Source organism: Limulus polyphemus, unplaced genomic scaffold (genome assembly GCF_000517525.1).
Source record: "Limulus polyphemus unplaced genomic scaffold, Limulus_polyphemus-2.1.2 Scaffold10, whole genome shotgun sequence".
NCBI classification, from domain to species: domain Eukaryota; kingdom Metazoa; phylum Arthropoda; class Merostomata; order Xiphosura; family Limulidae; genus Limulus; species Limulus polyphemus.
The window spans coordinates 481,447-501,695 of record NW_013665620.1 but is presented as its reverse complement, the minus strand read 5'-3'; the positions used below and the strand labels follow the sequence as shown (position 1 = coordinate 501,695).

At 30.4% G+C, this 20,249-nt stretch overlaps 1 protein-coding gene across 3 annotated transcripts in view; it reads left to right on the top strand.

Moving 5' to 3' along the window:
* The window catches only part of LOC106478313 (sprouty-related, EVH1 domain-containing protein 2-like), a 179,959-nt gene that overhangs the window by 113,211 nt on the left and 46,499 nt on the right, over window positions 1-20,249 (top strand). The window contains exon 1 of one of the 3 annotated variants that reach the window (XM_022381960.1): window positions 11,014-11,137. The exons of the other annotated variants lie outside the window; for them this stretch is intronic. Coding sequence (XP_022237668.1) covers window positions 11,115-11,137 — 23 coding nt within the window. The 5' untranslated portion in view covers window positions 11,014-11,114. Of the gene's footprint in view, window positions 1-11,013; window positions 11,138-20,249 lie in introns of those variants that run through there. 3 annotated transcript variants of the gene reach the window in all.

The following is a 20,249-nucleotide window of genomic DNA, read 5'->3' as shown; positions in this document are numbered from 1 at the left end:
GACCAGGAACATTTATAAATTTCGAACATTACAAATCATTTAACATCAGTGGATTCACATCGGACATTAGCACTTTTACGAAGATATTACATAACATCAGCGGTAAAAGAAACTCAGCCTGTAATCGGCGTGTGATAAGTAAGAACTACAGAGCTAGCTAGCTCCCTATTAAGTGAATTGTACCTACATCAACTCGAAATTAACTCGCTCATCGTAAACCCTCGATAAGACATCAAGGAAGTTCCAGACTAGAAAAAAGGCTTTATATTGCTTGTATCTTTGTAAAGCTTTTGTATATACATCTTTGTTTGTAATAACTATTCGTAATAGCTGTTATTGTAAATTGAATTGTTGTTTACGTATTAAAACATATTTGTATTAAAGAAGAAACTGTACGTATCAGTCTTGTTGGCAAATATCATAAATTGGATACATATCGGCATTTATTTAACTACTGAATTTAAACTATCATTTAACTCGGTTTCAGACCATTCGAAATTGCAATACGTAACAATGTGTTTGCGCTTTCTGTATTTTTAACACTTGATCAGCATTTATCTGCTGAAACTGATTTATAGCAAAACTGCCAAACACGATTGTTTTTACTTTTCGCGCAATCAGAACCAATAATCAGATATCAAGGTTTCCGTTTGAATTTCTTTATCATTTTCCTGCAGTACATCAGAAAATCTGTGTTTGATGCTCTTCGACGAATCTGTAGTAACGTTAATAAAGTAACAATCGATATTTCTAAAACATTTTCAATGCCTGTTGTTTGTTTTAGCGCAAAGCTACACAATAGGCTACCTGCGCTCTGTTTATTATGGGAAATCGAACTCAGGATTTTAGCGTTGTAACTCGATAAACTTACTGTTGACCCACTGCCCATTTGCCCAACAGAATATTCATTTAGTTTTGGGTACGTAAGAAGAGTTTGAAGAGGGTTTCACAATTAAGTTGTTAATGATGTGTCTCAGAATGATAAACGTTTGGTGTCTGAGCACAGAGTCTCATAACTTTGAAGTCCCTCATAATCCATCCCTTTTATGTCACAGATAAATGTACGGAATTACAACTCTTAAATCTGGGGTTCGATTCCCGCGGTATATAGAGCGCGGGTAGCCCTTTGTATAGTTTGTAATACGACAACAACAACTCTTATAATTCAAAAGTTCCCCAGTGGGATAGCGATAATTACAATGCTAAACTTCGGGGTTCGAATAAACATTATAATCCAAAAATAAGATGACGTCATTCTGACCAAAAATAGCGTTACACTTACTGAAAATTTAATTTTTGCAAGTTTTCACTGAATTTTTTTTAATCTAATTCTCATAGCAGAAATTTAATTACTATAATAAAAAAAAAACAGGCCATTATTAGCAATTTGGAAATCATTATGTTATGGTGAAAGCATTAGATACCAGCCTACAATTCTACACTTATGGTTGTCATTTGGAATTGCTTACTTAGAAAAATTTCGTATACTTTTTTTCTATTTCTGTGAAAAAAAAAATTGTTGGTGCATTTGCCAAACTTACTGCTGTACTAAATGAAACACGACGTTACAAGATAACTTCGTTGAGACACCAACAATCAGTCTCTCATAAACTACTAATATTTTTGATGGTGGTAGTAAAATCAACGCTAATTAGATTAGGTTCTATTAAGAGAAAAGAAACTGAACTTGTTCAAAATTTAAGTGTAGAATCAGTTTTTTACATCGTGAGCTTGTACATCTATTTGTATGAAATTAGGCTACGTACTGTTATCCGGACGTGCAACTCAGAGAAAGAGAAGGCTTCTCTGTAGTGTTCCACCGAACACATTCACTGAGCTGTTTCAATTCTAGGAAGAAACGGCGGCAGAAGTTCCAAGTACAATAGATATTTTTAAGAAACCAGAATTATTTCTGAGAAAAGCTTCAATGCAGACTTCACGCATAGAGACGCCCTAAAACAGGTGTACAACTTACTGTTTCGTATTTTCAGAATTGTTTGTGACAATCAAATAGATAGCTAGATTGACTGGTGATTGATCACTAGATAGATAAACGGATTGATTGAGTGACACTTCACAACGGCTAATTAGATAGCACATAAAATTACAAAGATAAAATAATCGGTTAATAATTGATCGATAGATAAAAAGTATTAATGTATGTTGATAGATAGAGATAGTACTCGTATAGTGGATTAAACCTTGCAACGTGTATTAATACATCTTCAGAATCACTAATAAGCTAGTAAAATCTTATGTAAAACGTTTAAAGAATATCTTAAATATCAACCGTATAAAGAGTGCTTATACAGACATGTTGTCTTCTCCCTGTCATCCACGTTCTCATTATTTTCTAGCATAGTTTATGTACTTATTTGTTTATTGGGCTCAACGATACCCATTACTTGTTCCTATAATTGGTATTAGTAATATATTTGTTATACCACACATCTTTAGCAGTTGAGGTTCACTCTTTGTAGGATGAACAACGTTTAAACAACAGTTTAGAATGAATTGTTATGAAACCACCACTTTGCTATATTTAGAGTGAATAATGATACCTTACAAAAACATACAATCACAATATCAAACAATGGATAATTGTTATGGAAGAAGATGATTGAATTTTAAAGGCGCGTGAGAGAGATAAAATTAGATCATTTGATTTCTAATGATAAATATATCTACGAATTTAGAAGGACAATTGTCTACATCTAATGTAGGCATAGAATATTATTATTTATAGTATTACCATACATAAAAGCCCGAGTTGTTGAGCACACTGAAGTCCTAGTAACCGTATATATATAGCTCAGACACTGCATAGGAAGCTGCAGATGATAAGTTTACTATCCAATCGTCAAGCACCTTTAATAAACTTTTGTATTGAACAAGAATATTGTTTTAAATAAATCAGCTTCAAGCTTCTTCTTGATACGCAGTGAATACATTGAAAGTTAGCAATTACATAATCTAAGACAATGCAGATTGGTCGCAACTTCGTGACGTGTTTTTGTTATTTTATAGTTGAGAGTTCTGCTCTATGTTATAAACATTATGTTTATATATGAAATGCATAATAGGCTTCCCATTTCTGTTTATATACATATAGTATATTCCTTAATTATATATATATGTGTAGAAGTTCCGTAATACCGGTTAGTTTTCTCATGTGTATTATAATACATAAATGCATAACATACGTGTGTGTGTGTGTATGAAGAACACAATAATAAGTCGCTACAAAACACGTATACCAGTTTATTCTTAGATTTTGTAAAGTTCTGGTGGATATATAATATAAGCGCATTTCATCAAAGAATTAGTTCAGTAGAATTTTATAAAAGATTCACTTTTTACTTAAAAAGTACAAAAAACAACCGAAATCTTCAGAAAGTATGCACAAAGTTGTCAATTTTGTTATGGCAACAAAATTTTCTACAATTAAAAAAAAAATTAATTCATGTCTGACTAAACATGTTGCAAAAATATATTCAATGTTTTAATTCCAAGAGCTTTAACAATAATCAGTTACATTTCATCAATATTGTCCTAAAGAAGAATATGAGAAGATATTAATTAGTTTTTCATAATTCAATTTAAAACTAAGATATATATAGTCGAATGGTACTAGAATATAGAAACCATCTATTATTGATTATTCCAACATGTAACATCAATTTCATCAGGAATTTTATTTCACTTTTGAAAATTAATTTTTTTTCACTTCATTGAAATGTGTTCCACAAGGACTAGTTTCAAATATAACAACTGTAAATTAAGAGAAAGTAGACAAACACATTGCGATGATATTTCAGAAAATATGTTTGTCCTTGTTCTGAAGCCTGAATTATTGTCTGTCGTATCAGTTATTTTCCATAAATATTCTATCACACGGAAATCACTACACCAATGAAAAGCTTGATGTCGAAGAGCTAATTAATCTTAATTGGTTTGTTTGTTGTAATTTCGCACGAAGTTACTCGAGGGTTACTTGCGTTAGCCGTCCTTAATTTAGCAGTGATAAACTAAAGGGAAGGTAGCTAGTCAACACCACCCACCGCCAACCCTTTTACCAACGAATAGTGGGAGTGACCGTCACATTATAACAACACATTAAACTTAATCCACAGATAAATTTGTGCATATATGTATACGGAATTCTAGTATCGAAGTCGTTTATAATTATTCTACTTTTAGGTGTAATATTTATATCACAAAAAAAAACGTGTGTTATTTATGTTATAGAAATAACAGGCACAAACTTCACTATCGCGTGAATTAAAACGATTTACTACGTTTGAAATAAATATCAATAGAATGTATTTGAAGCAGAGTCTGTGACTGCCATTATCGCGAGAGCTTTTAGCATTAAAAATATGTCGTTATATTGTTTCCATTATTGTAAAACCTTTAAGAATAGAAGACAGATATAAAACCGACATAATATTATTCGCATAACTGTAAAACCGTTGAGCATGAGTTATAATAAACATTTCATAATTTTGTCACTATTGTAAAAGTTTAAACATGAGAGGTAATATTTCGCAATTTTGCCATTATTGTAAAAGTTTTGAGCGTAACATTCAGATATCAAATAGTTCATAAGTTTGTCATCATCACTGTCGAACTTTTAAGCATAAGAGATAATACGTAGTTTCTAATATAAACGTAATTATTGTAATGCTTTGAACATGAGAGATAATAAATAACTTGACGTCATTACTATAAGTGTTGAGCATGACAGGTAATGAATAATTCATAATATTGTTATTTTTATAAAACTTTAAGAACGGGAGACAACAGAGAGTATTGAACTTGTCATTATTTTAAAGATTTGAGCATGAGAGATCTTAAATTATTTAAATTTTGTCATTATTATTATTATTACCAAAACTTTGGGCATAAAGATAGTAAATAGTTCGTTATATTGTTGTCGTTTTGTAAAACTTTAACATAAGAGATAGTCAATAGTTCGTTATATTGTTGTCGTTTTGTAAAACTTTAACATAAGAGATAGTAAATAGTTCGTTATATTGTTGTCGTTTTGTAAAGCTTTAACATAAGAGATGGTAAATAGTTCGTTATCTTATTGTCGTTATTGTAAAGCTTTGACATAAGATATAGTAAATAGTTCATCATCTTGTCGTCATCAAAGCTTTGACCATAAAATGTAACGAATAGTTAGTAATTTCATCGATATTTTTGCAACAACTTTGAGCATGATCAAAATAAAAATTATGCACTTTTTGCATTATTGTTAAAGTTCTTAACTCATTATTGTAAGCTTTGAGCATAAAGACATTAAAAAAATTATAGTCCTGTCGTTATTATTGTCACAGTTTTGAGCAGAAAAAATAATACATTGTAAAGACTTAAGCATGAAAGATGATAAATATTTCACACTTTTGTCATCATCATTGTCAAAACTTTCTAGCGTTAGATAAAAAAAATAGTTCGTAATAATATTCAGTGCTAAATTTAAGCATGTAATATAATGAATAATTTGTAATATTGCTAAAATTACAGTAAAATATGTTGTACAAATAATACGAACATTAAAGATAATAATTTACTTGTTATTATCTCTATTTAATTTAGAATAATCAGAAATAATAAGTTAATCTTGTCATAATTACAGTAAAAAAGTATGAGAATCAGTGATACTAAATATAGATAATGATAATGTTAGCTTACCCACAAAGGTTATAAGTATGAAATATAATAGTCAGTGGTAATCTCGTAGTCATGACCATATATGGATGTCAGATATAAAGGTTACATGACAACTTTTGTAGCCACACAGTAAAATATATGCACGCAAAATAATAAAAGTTATGTGATAACCTCTGTAGTCACACAGTAATATATATGTACATCAGATATAAGTTAAATGATAACTTTTGTAGTCACACAGTAATATATATGTACATCAGATATAAGTTAAATGATAACTTTTGTAGTCACACAGTAAATACATGTACATCAGATGTAAAAGTTACATGGTAACCTTTGTAGTGACAAAATAAAATAAAAATATATGTACGTAAAATATAAAAGTTATATGATAACCTTTGTAGCCACACAGTAAAATACATGTACGTCAGATGTAAAAGTTACATGATAACCTTTGAAGTCGCACACTAAAATATATGGACGTAAAATGTAAACGTTACATTATAAACTTTGTAGTCACACAGTAAGATATATGTATGTCAGATATATAAGTTACATGATAACCTATGTAGTCACACAGTAAGGTACATGCACTTCAGATATAAAAGTTACATGATATCCTTTGTAGTCACACAGTAAATTATATGTACGTTAAATATAAAAGTTATATGATAACAGTAAAATAAGTGGGCATGAAATATAAATGGTAGTAATCCGTGGTTTTTCACAGTAAAATATATCAACATAGTGATTATTGTAGTCTTTAAGCAAAATACACATGACAACAAATGCAAAAGTTAGATTATAACCATTATATCCTTCACTGCAAGATTCAAGAACATCATAGTTAACACACTAAAATACATTAAATGAGATATAATATTTATCGTAATAAATATTAACTTCATTAATAAAAAACTTCAAATGGTAACCCTTGCATTTATCACCCTAAAAGATTCAAATATCATACATAAATATTATAAATTTTCCAAGTATACATGAACATAAAATTAAAGAAGTAGATGGCTAGCTAGCTTTGTAGTTATCCTTAAAAACGAACCCAATGAAAACATGAATATAAAGCATATATATATACACTGAAATTATCACAATAAAATATCTGTACATCACACATTAAATGTCAAATGGTTACCGTTGTTATTATCACAGTATAATAATTGATGTCAAATGGTTACCGTTGTTATTATCACAGTATAATAATTAAAATCAGATATAATTAATGTCAAATGGTTACCGTTGTTATTATCACAGTATAATAACTAAAATCAGATATAAAGAACATTTGGTAATTCCTATAATATTATCAGAAACAAAAGCAATGAATACCAATTATGAAAACTACATGAACACTCGAAGTTCTGAGCATAAAAAAAGCATGGACATGAGAGATAAAATTTAAGTGTTAACTAATACGTTTATCCGACTCGATAAAAAAGTAAGAAAAAAAAAACATGCTGAAAAGGTATACAGGCCATTTCGTATAGTCTTCACGATAGAAGTAAAGCATTTAGTCATAAAAATATTAAATTATGCTGGAGTTTGTCATGGTAAAAAGTAATAAGGTTAGTCATCAAAAAATGTGACGTAAACTTTGTAATTATCACGGTGGAAAATTGAGAATTAGCGAAAAAAATTGAGTAGTAACCTTTTTAGCTATCACGGTTAAAACCTGATAATTAGCGGTAAAACATGAGTAGTAATCTTTTTTTTAGCCATCACTGTGTAAAAATTTAGAATTAGCGATAAAATATAAGTTGTAGTCACTGTAGTCGTTTGGAAATAAAATGGTAAACGTGTAAGTAAAAGCGATTACAAATTAATATGGGCATTAATCACCTCAGCAAAACTTTTAAATATCAGCACTAAATGAACATAGACGTTGTTATAGTAAAAAAAAAATGTTAGTATATATATATATGTATATCATTAATGCAAGTTCAACAGAGCTAGATGTTTTATTACGTTCCTGGTAAGAATGTAAATAAGCAATGTTACATACATATGTACACGTATTTATACCTATGTGGTTATGTTATTCATAATTAAAGTATAACTGTAACTAATATATCATGTTTTTATAATCTCACATCAGCTTATAAGTAAAGTCAGAAGTATGTAATATAATTCCGGTATAGTTTGTAGTTTCTGTAGAGGACATGCACATGGGTTCGCAATTCAGTGTCATAATTTTTGTAATCTATGTTAGTTCATCCGTTGACTGTGTTATTAGTTGGCTTGTTAGTTACAAATATTAGACGAATTTTCATACAGGCGTTAGACATACAAAATTATCAGCATAATATAGTCACAGTTTTAGATGTAATGATGACAACACACAGCTGACAAAGCGAACATTTACACCTATAACAAGTATGCATCGTTAATTGTTAATAACACATTAGTAACATACAGACGGATGGTAGATAGTATTATATCCTTTTCTTATAATTTTCAATATTTCAAAACATTAAATATAGTTACAGAACCTAAAAGTTTCGAAGCAGTAATACTTTATCCCATCAATAATGTGTGTTTGTAAAATATCCCACTGCTTACAGCAAAGTCAAGAACGTGAAATAAAATACATAAATATTTCATTTTAATGAATCTCATTCAGTTGAGTAAAACGTAAGAGAAAATACAATATTACTCTTCAAAATTAAATATCGCTCATAAAAGAATTCAGATAAAACAGTGTCCGAAATACATACCACTACGTTACCCTTAGACAAAGTAAGAAGTCTACTTTATCAAAGCGACTTGACGCGTTTTCAAGTTATAAAGCTACATACTTGGTTTAGTATATTATAACCACGTTCACCCAAATAGTAAATAATATATGATATTATTTATTTTTTCAGTACTACCGAACAGAATATATTTTTCTATTATATCTTTTAAAAGGCATATTAATACCTCTGTGGAATTTGTATGAACTGTTATGACGCAATGTATATAATTTATTGTTATACATGAGGTGCTGGTTGGCATTCTGGCTTGCTGAAACATTAAGTTGTGTATAATTAAATATAATTGCTTTTATATGTATAATTGTCCAGCTATTTGAACAAAAGTAGTTATATATCGGTACATATGTGGCATGATATACGTCATTTACCTTGTCTGTATACGTAGATTGAACAAATGAATAATATATGCCCGTTAGTATAGGACGATATTCAGACTCATTTCGAGCGTTTGATTAGCTTACACACACACACATTTATTTGTATATATTGCATTGATAACAGTATCAGTTTTTGTTGTTTTAGAAACAAAACTTCCCAATCTCATTATAAACAGTTTACTACGTATCTGAAGTAATATCTTTTCAATTATATTTAATTTTTAATTTGAAATTCATAATATGTACAGTTATACACGTATTTTACTAAAAACATAGTAGCTACTTTCAAATTGAAACTTGTAATGGCTGCTCCAAAAAATTGAAACGTATTTCTTCATGTTGAAAATCCATTTCAAAATTCACTTATTTCATTTCATTATTCTCTGCTGATTTATAAAGGTATGATATCTGATTATATTCATATAGTATAAAATGTAAATAAAAACTATCTACTATCTGCGTCAGCATCAGCAGCTCATCTTGTGTTTTGGCCTTGAGCTACTACCGCAGTAGCCGCCATTTTGTGGAGCTGCTCTTTACTGCTAAGTCTGTCGTATGACGGCAATTCATGATCATAAGCGTGGGCGGTTCGGTACTTATGACAGAAACAGGCCACTAATCAGAAAAGCATTCATAATTTGTGTGTGTGGTCTTTTCATTTCAAAATTTTACACCTAAAATCAAATATCCTGAATACGATTGAATAGAGAAATTTGATAGTTATTTTTATAATGCAATCACAACTTCAAAGTAAAGGGGTATGCTTTTGCGGCAACGGGACGCAAACCATGGATCCTAAGATTTACAGTCCGGCACGTTAACCACTAGACCGTGCCCGCTCCCGCTATTAAATGTACTACACACTAGATCCATTTGAAACCTATGCATACAAACCACAATTAATGCTGTATGTCTAATAATTATCTGTCAGCATTGACTTAGCAGCGTAAATTCTGTTCTTTTAATCGTTAAATTCCAAAAATAGATGGTAGAATATAGAAGAAGTAACAACGATAGTAGCTTCACGACTCACTTAACTTGCAACTTGATCTGAAGTTGTAAGAGTTATTTGCAAATACTGGTTTATCATGTTATTTAATATCCCAGTTTTATGAGGGGTAAAACTGAAAAAAAAATTGATTCTATTATTTTCTTCTTTGTAATATTTATTTATTCTGTGGCAATATTTCCTGACTTATGTACATGTGGCATTAAAGACGGCATCTATGCAACACATTATAATTTACAAATATTTTTTTTAGATAACATACAGACTTACATATTTAAAACGTCATCCAATTTTGCCAACTAGCAATATTATCTGCTAATACGGTTTGTTGGTAAATAACTTTTCAGCAGGTGGCGCCTAAATCATACCTGGTGTATTTGGCATTACACTGGGCTTTTTTTTTTGATATATTTCTCTCTTGATTGTTTGTTTTAAATTAAGCACAAAGCTACACAACGGGCTATCTGTTCTCTGCCAACCATGGGTATCGAAACCAGGTTTTTAGCGTTGTAAGTAAGCAGACATACCGTTGTGCCACTGGGGGCATTTCTCTCTCATTTTGCTAAAAATTCGTGGCATTCCTGACATTGTTCGACTTTCTTGCATGAAATAAAGATACGTGATTTTCAATATATCATTGAAATTAATATTTCATGAGAGCAATAAAAATATTGTTTGTAAAAGCTTTGAATAAACTCTAAGAGCTCAAACAAGTCATTTTTGTAAATCCTCAGTGTTAAATTAATAAGTTTTTTTTATTTATATACTGAATGAAATCTCTCGTTTTTCATCTCCTACTTCTATAATTATATACATTTTTGGATGCGTAAGCGATTGATGACCTCATTAATCGAAATTAAATTTTATATATAATTACATAAGGAAATGCTTATATATATATAAATTCGAATCAATAAGTAAAATTTTCACATACGTTTATCAGTTTAGTAGTTACTGAAGGAATGTGAAATGGTTTAATTTAAGGCTCAATAAAAACGGAATAAGTGTAGGCGAAAGAAAAAATATTCAAAGTAATTATATTCTCAGCTTGTTTATAAATCAGCATAAGCTTAGAAACCTCAAACCAGTCACGCCCGCTGGCACTACTTTCTGCGCTCGGAGGTATACGTTGACGAGCTTGCGTAGGTGAGTGAGCCCATTTCCTGTGTGATCAAAGTTTTTTGGTCCGCAGGGAGTTTAGTAAGCTTGGGCTGGTTTGTTTCGTTGTATGTATCGGAAAATTCACAGACATAGTTAAAATGGGAATAGAACTGGAAGAAAATGACGGAAGGTAGTTTTGACGAGTAAGTAGGATATTTGATGTTCTAAATTTTCACCTTTTTGGTAGTTTCTCCTAAACAGTAATGGAGGCTCGTACAACTGCTGTTCATAGTCATACTCGAAAATCTGCCATGCGAGACGCGGCTTGTTGTGTTCTGCGTTAACTATGGGTAAAGCTGCTGCCGGTCCCATCATGTATTGAATAGCTTAGCTTGGCTTAACTAACAACGTTGTTAGGAAAGATTACTTCCTTTCTCATGGACATTGGTTGTCCGAATTTGGTGGCGCTTTTAGCTGTTAAAGGTGGTAGAATATGATCATTCGTTGTCTCTAAGGTAAATGAAAACTATTATATTTGATTTTCATTGATACGTAACTTAGTCTGAAGGCTGAAGCAAGCAGAGAAAGTATGTCAATATTACATATCATGGTAGTGGTAGAGCATGTGAAAATATATTCAACAAAATAGCAATATAATATATTAAACTATAAGAAAAACAAACGCACATTTTTAAACCTAAGTACCAACAAGGTAGGATTTACACATGTAACTGAAATATAACTTATAAGGAATATTATATAATAATAATATTTTGTTTTTTTAAGTAGTATCAGCATCAATAGAAATGTGACGTTTGTCTTATACCATTACCAGTTTTATGAATGTTTGTGTATGTAAACTTTCAACTATTCGAAAGTGCTCGGGTTTTGGGTCTTATCTAAAGTTTATTACACTTTATATGTGATCCTTTGTGCTAACTCTTTTATCAAAATGTTTGTGTATATGTATACACATACATATATATCTATTAGGTAAACTAAATCCTAGGTAATGTATTTTTAGCCACGGGCATAAATCGTACAGTAGCCAGGTAGATATGAATTATGCATGTATTAGCGTATAATCCTATGAGCTTACATTTACCCATCCAAACATAAATATTAATACTATGCAAGTTGTTTCATTGATGAACTGCTTACAGTAAGTAAAATAGTGAACATGTGTTTCATCCTTACATATATGTGTTTAGAAACTTAGTAGTAAAGGTTGTCTTGTGGTACATGTACATTATTTTGTAATATGACCATCACATTTTCAAACCAGTTTTTGAGTTATTTAGGATTATGGGAGGACCAACATGGGGATCTTAAAAACCTGCTTATTTTATTTTTGCATGTTGCTGTTGAACAAGTGATAAACACACATGGGAGCGGTACTGCTGTTAAACATAAACTTGAATACATGTATGAGATCTGAACAATATTATTAAGATGAAAGCTAACCTGTTTTAGCTTTTCTTTGGATTAAGTATCTTATATACATTTAGCCTAGGGTTGAAAAGTGAAGAGAAGGGTCAGAATTCAAAATTATTAAGGGAAACAATAACATTAGGGCATCAGATTTTTTCATGTTGAATTCCGAGGGCAGTGGGACAAGAGTTAGTAAACATAATGTTTGGAATGGTCAGACACATCTCTGTTGAAGTAATTTTAATAGGCTGGTAAATGTGTAGAACAAACTGCTATCTAGACTGGTAGAGGTTACAACTTTAAAGGGGTTTATGAAATGTGTTGATAAATATTTGAAGGATAAAAGCTGGATTTAGTGATTAATTTCCATTTTCTTGAGGGAGGTTGCGAAGCAGGGCATCCTTGATTGGCCAAAAGGTCTGTTAATGTTCCATAATTTATATGTTTATGTAACAAATTTGTAAATCTATATGCCTAATCTTATGTGCTGTTAATTGCATATCTGGGCAACAATTACTTGTGAGATTGTATATCTAGTAAAAAGATGTCTGACATATTTTGTGATTTTTAACTGATGACAGTTATATTTCTGATTCATACTGCTGATAAACAAAAATAGTGTATGACTTGTGTCAGGGCTTAATCTGTACCCTTCATTTGCACAAATGTCTTGTTTCTTTTAAATTCTTTTCTAGACTTGTTATAAACAAAAGTCAAGATTATGCTCAGTTTTAATGTTTCACTGTAATAAAAAAAGGAACAAGGCATATGTTTCAATTAGTGATGTGTGGAAGCTGATGTTTGATGCATATTTAAGGTTGTTGTTGGCAGACATAACTTATTTTGTTGCAAAATAGGACTTCATTTGTGTTTGGGTTTGTGCATACAAACAGATGTCTCATCGTTTGTTCTGTTGTGAGTGAAAAGCCTTATGCATTCATTATAGGTATATTTGCAGTGTATTTAAAAACTCTTGACATGTATTATTTGGACTTGAATACTGCTGCTCTGTATACACTCATGTTATGTTTTTAAACTAATGCTTGACCTGAAGCATGGCTGTTTTTTCTTTTAATTCTTCCATGCAGACTATTTATGTGGTCTAATTAAGTCAGTTAAGAGAGAACTAATCATTTGGATTTGAACAAAAATCATAAGTTTTCATTTTTGTCAAAAACAAGCCTTTAAATATGGACATTGCCATATTAACAGATGGACAAACATCAAATTTTTATTGTGGGTTTCACTCTTAAAAATTTATAATAACCTTTGAAACTTATTTAAGTTTTCTTTTATGGTACATAATGTATATTTTTAACGAAGCTTAACCATTCTCATGAAGACTCATCTGACATCAAAGTACAGGTTATAGTTCAAATATACAAAAACAAATGGTTAATAGTGTGTTTATCTTCTAATGTGCTTTCTCTAAGACCCTTTTACAAAATTAAGACTTTTAATAGGTCATTGTACCTGTAGTACTCTAAGAAACAGAACAAAAAATTCTAAGTTGTAAAAGCTACTTGGTAATATTGACTTAGAAGACTAGCTGTTAGTGATACTAGAAAGTTAATTATTACATTTGTGACTAATAACAATAATACAGTTGGACTGAATTTTTCACGTTTGTTAAAATAATGGAATATAACCTACAGACAATAGGTACAGTGTTTCAAAATAAAATGTTATATTGGACATTTTTTAATACAAACTGTGACAAATACTTGATATATGGAAAACTTTAGACCATCCATTAGGTAAAACTCATTATGCTCTTAAGTAGTGAAATTAAGTGTTGTTTTTTTTACTTACAATATTTATGTAAAATATTGATAAAATGTATGAGAATTGCATTTTGTAATTTTTATTTAAGAGAAATTGGTTTTACAATTGGGAATAAGACCCATTCTGGACCCTGAAGAGATCTCAATAAAACCTTGTATACATAATTCTTTCATTAAAACATATATTTTTAAAGCTTTTCTTAAAATTGTATTAATTACAAATACATAACTGTGTACAAACGCCTCTACTCCCTATCTTTAAAAGATGCAATTGCATAAGATAACATAAAAACCAATCAATTGCACATTATCTCATGAGATATACACTGTTTAAACACATTCCATAAACATTTTAATAAATGTCTGAGCTACCCAGAATGGTTCTTTAATATTTATGCATTTATTGTTCGATTTTGTAATTCTAAGAGCAATTTTGATGGATTTATATTTGTTAGACAAAATTCTTGACTTTCTCACCACTATAAACAAAGGAATTCCTTTTTTGTTGTTGTTGTTTTCAAGTTTCTCTGCTCGTTAAGTATCTTAATTAGACACTTTTTTCTTTATTAAACTTGACATTCAATTAAAAATGATACGTTTTGTTTTTGGAGAAACTGGAAATTTTGTTTTGATTGCTTTATACTAACTTACATTGTCATATGATGGAACAAGCAATTACACTTATCATCACATTAGTACAAGTGGGATTCATTAGTGTGTACTATCTTGAATCTGTGTATAGCAATTTACATGAATAATTATGTATGTGAAAGTTCTGGCTAATACTATATGATTATACACAACTAAGCTGTCTTCCCATACACATCTGTAATATTTTTGAAGTGTTTACTAGGATTTAAAAGATGAAAGTAATGATAACCAAATGTGTGGTACATGTAGATGCTCAGGATAACTTCTTTTTCATGTTGCTATTCTGGCACAGTACAGTAAAAACAATGTATACTTAATGGTAGGCATTTTGAAAAAAATAGAATATATATACATATCCACACACATGTGTGTAACCTATTAGCATTAATGTCATTATTCAAGTAGTGTATGATTTTCATAATGTCATAAAACTATTGAAATTGAGAAAGTTTTAAGAACTTATAGTGTTAAATAATTTTTTGTAAATAGATTAATAATGTTCAATTGATTAGAATACATATAGAGACCACTTGTGTCATACTTGTAAGGATAACTATTTTTTCACATTCTTAATATTTTTTTTGCTCTAAAGAGGTACCCTTTTGGGATGATTTAAACATTGTGTAACATGACTTACTATGACCCTCAACAGATGCCCTATAACAGCGGTTCCCAACCTTTTCACCACCAAGGACCCCCTTTTATTATTATTTTTTTTCCCCACGGAACCTATGTTTTTTGAAAGATTTCATCTACCCAACAAACTGTTTTTCTTACTAATAATTAACTTGTTTTTCCATTTTTCACTATCAAATAAAAGACATATATAACTGAGTGTGCAATTAAAAGAACAACAGAATTAAAAAACTTACTTGTTTAATGAGATGGTATTATCTTCGTGGACCCCCAGGAGTCCGGGGACCACAGGTTGGGAATCACTGCCCTATAACAATAAGTAAAAGATAAAACAGATAAATTAGCGTCATTTTTAAATGATCTTATTTCTGAAACAAACAAACAAAAATGCACATAACTAGTGGGCATTGTTTAAGAAACTGTAACTCTTTTTCTAGTTTATTAAATTAAAGTGAATACTATTCATCTGTAGTTTAAGGTTTATTTGAAACATAATAAAATGTCAATCTGGCTAGTTTAAGAGAGAAATGTAAACACAATATCAGATTAAAAGTTACTACATGTATTCATCATTCTTCAGTACCATTCTACAAGGTACTATTTCAATAAATGTAAATGTTTAGTTGCAGGTTGCCAGAAAAGTATAAACACTGAACTTTGTGTGTCATATACTATAGACTAATATTTAAATTCTTCTAATTTGGGTGATTATTCCATTCCACTTTTAAATTATAGATATAAGGTATTTGAAAAATGTCAAGGTTGTACTTTCCTTCACATTATCTGATTGGTTATTTTATGGCAAAGAAAAATGCAAAGATTATTCAAAACATGATTTTTATCATTTTTTGTATGTTTTTTAACTGCCACTACTTTTTCTTGTTGTGCCTACATTAATAATGGTTTGAAACCACAAATGTTATGTTTTATTATTATTTTCATTTGCAGAGTTATTTGTTGTTATTACTAAAATTATATTTATAAAAGCATTCAAATCTGTCACAACCGGTAATAAAGGAAAAACTTTTTCAGCTTGTTTTTTTTTCTTTACATTTCTATGACCGTACAGTTCACTCTCATTAGGGGCTGATGTCCGATATGAACAATTCTTTTACTAACTTAGTTTAGACTAACCCAATAATACAGAGTATTTTCTTATTATTTTGTGTCATATCGAGTGAGTAGGACAAGTATTACTTGCATATAAACGAGTAAACCGTAACCATAATAACGATTATTTTTGTAGAAATCAACCTTTATGTTTTAGGTACAGATTCTACTGTTAACGTGGTGCATTACAATTGAACAATCGTTCATTTTCTATACTCACGTTTTGGTGTTTTGACTATAAGAATTCCGTTCTTTGAAACTGGGCACGTGTTGAATCTTGAAAAGCAGAACTTAGGCATGTTTGAACTTTTTGACAGAACATAACCCTCAATAAAGCTGTAATACCAAAGTGTTGTGTATCTTAAATGTTTTTCAAGGTTGCACATTTATTTTTATTTACTTGTAATTTAAATCAGTATTATATGTATAAAAAAGATTAAATATAATGAAGTATCATATTCATATATATTATCACTTCAACGTACAGCACTGAGTTCGTTCTCGATAATGTCTTGTAAAGTAGCTTACAAGATACTGGATTTCATACATGATAAAAACAATGATAATATATTAAGGGTAAATCACACCTATAAAGCAACTCTGATATAAAAATGCTTTCTGTAATTCCCATTTTTGAACATTGACATCATAATGCATGTGATGCATTTTTTCATATGAAGCAGACCTTTTTTTTAATATATACATCATAGTAAGCCATTTGGCCCACCAGTATGGCTTAAATCATAACATTATTGTGCCAAAATGTTTTAGTTCAAAAGCATGTTTTTCCTGATGAGGATTTTCTTGAACAGTGTTAATCAAGAAAGATAACTCCATTTTCCTAAGAAGCTGGGGTGTCTTGGCCCCATTTTGGCCTAACCCATCAGTTCTTTCTGCTTTAAAAAAAGGCCTGAAAAATTGCAAACATGACTTTCAAGATCTTTGTTTTTTAGATTGAGTGTAGTTATTATATTGTTAAGATATATGTACATCCCAACCTTAGCCCTAATGATAAAGTTATCCTTTACTCTAACTAATAACATTAGTAACAAGTGTAGTATATATCCTATCTATCAAAGTTTTGAACAAAGCAGTTATATTTATAACTGCCGGAAGGATGAAAGACATTTTCAACAGTAACATCACAATTCAAGAAACCATAACCCAACAACTTTGTTAAGGTATGTCCACTTTCTGAAAGTAGTAGGGTTATCGAGTTTCTTGAATTGTGATTTATCTAGTACTATTTTTAATCAATATATATATATGTGTGTGTGTGTGTGTTTTAACTATCGAGAATTGAGCTCTTACATACTGTTGTGTGCTGATTTAATTTTTGTTCTTCTAATACACAAGTATCCAAAAAATATTAGAAGCTTTAAACCGTTTAATTGAATATACTGGTTTAAAATTTTTGAAAGTTCTTGAAAAATCTTTCTTTTTCAACATTGGAATGAAAAGCCAGGGAAGTAGTTTTTTGTGCCCTGTTATGAAAAAATAAGTGAAATTTTCTTTATGTATATAGTATAGTGTACGTATCAGTCCGATGTTTTCTTTTAATTGGCTAGATCTATAGTTTTCTAAAAATGAACAGGCTAACATAAAGTGTCAGAAACATTTGTGTACTGCAGCCAGCATGCTATAGATACATTCCTGTAAACTAGGAATGTATTCCTAAGAGACCAATCATGTTCATTGCACAGAAGGAACAGAACTCCCATTGTAGCAATTGTGTTTAAAAATGGCAATTACTTATTATAACATGTCATAAAAATCCTGGAAAAGTCAAGAAGTCTTCTGCTACTGCCCAGTTGACAACATATATTAAAAATTTTATATTACCATATGCCTTTGGTGGTGATTTTCACACTTGATTTGTGAAAATTTTTAAAGCCAGCCCTTTTCTGTTATTTTGTGGTAACAATTGTTATATACGTATGTTCAAATCCATCCAAGGTTTATCTTCGAAAACAAAAACTTCATATGCAACTACAAACTAACAGAAGCTGTGATTTGATGTGTATTCTATTGTGTTAACAGTACTAACGTTACATTAGTGTATTTCTTTCTTTTTTTTTATTTTTATACATGTCATTACGTTAAAGCTTCTATATCACGCATATATATGTTTTATTACAAAGTCTAGTAATGCTACATAAAATCTAGACTAAAACTCATACTAAGGGTTAACTAAAATGCAAGTCCAAAGTAAACAATTTTAAGAAAATTTATTGCTTTATATATTACGAACAATGTATATCCACAAAACAGGGTACTATCAAGTTTTACGGTTCAGTAAACCTCTTGTCGACTACTTATATTTTAAGTAAAGAAACCATCCAGAGAAAGCCAGATGGTACATTGGTAACAGTCTCGTAACTTGTGTAATGCAAAAGGAACCTGAAGTCAACAATATGATGATTTACTGATGCTTTTTACATCTCTTTGGATGCTGTCACCATAAGTGAATGATCTTGTCAAAAACGGACCTGTTAAAGTAAGTGCTGAGTTATCGGAGAGTGCGCCCTCTATGTGTGATGTCACGGACACCCGTATTAAATCAATACAAAAGTCATCTGAATTTTCTTCTCTACAGGTCATCAGAAGCTAGATATGAAGAGCTACCTAGCATATTCGCTTTATCCCCGGTATGTTTATGCCGCTTTTCAGCTATCCAGAACTTCCCAAATTCGAAAACCGGCGAATAGCCAAAACCGAGATTTCTTATTTTTGTTCATCGTCAACTTTCTTCAACAGGCTTAACGCCTACCTAGTTCTAGCAGTAACTATTATTTTATCATATTTGGTAGAGCAAAACAGTTTTCACGATTTTTGACTAACTATTTTGTTATTATTCTATGCAAGACTTATAAAAAAGGAAAAATAAATCGTAATTCTAGTGTGAACTAAGTCGTCTCGATTTTACAAGGAGAAGGAAATCCTTACGTTACTGACTTCCTCACTGGCAAACGATTTAAAACCAGAATTTTCAATTGTAAAATGTTACTCTACTGTAAAATAGTCATAAAAATAATATTCTAAAGTTGATTAAAGGAAAGGTGTAATGATGAAAGCTAAGATTCTATTCAAACACCAAGTTTTCGATAGACAAAGTGGGGAAGCCAGTAATGTGGGGATTTTAATTCTCTGTAAAGTCGAGACATCTTAGTCTGCTATGTGATCATTAGCCGATCAAGTGATGTGTCCATTTCCAAGATATTGTTTGGTTACTTCTTTCAAGTTCAGTAGCCAGCCCTAAATAGATTTTTTATTTAGCGATAGTTTTTCTCCTTGTTCTTGTTACTAATGTATTGTTGTGTGTCATCGCACTTATCTCAAAAATACAACACATTTTGCAAGCATTATTACACACACACACACACACACACACACACACACACATATATAAAACATTGTTCATAAGTCACTTTGAAATGTTTGTATTAAAAAAAAAGTGTTACGTGTATTATCGTCCCCATGTTATCTTCCCATTTCCAGTGTTTTTCATGATAAAAGAATAAATTAATGTTTTACGTGATATTTAATATAGAAAATTAGCAATATGTGTATTTTAGTTTCAGTATACAGATATCATTATTAAGATGTTTCCTTAAGAAATCGACTTTGATAAAACTACCGTGTTAAAGTTATTCTAATTTAAATTGACACTTGTGGTGTGAGGAGGAATAAAAAGATTCCGATT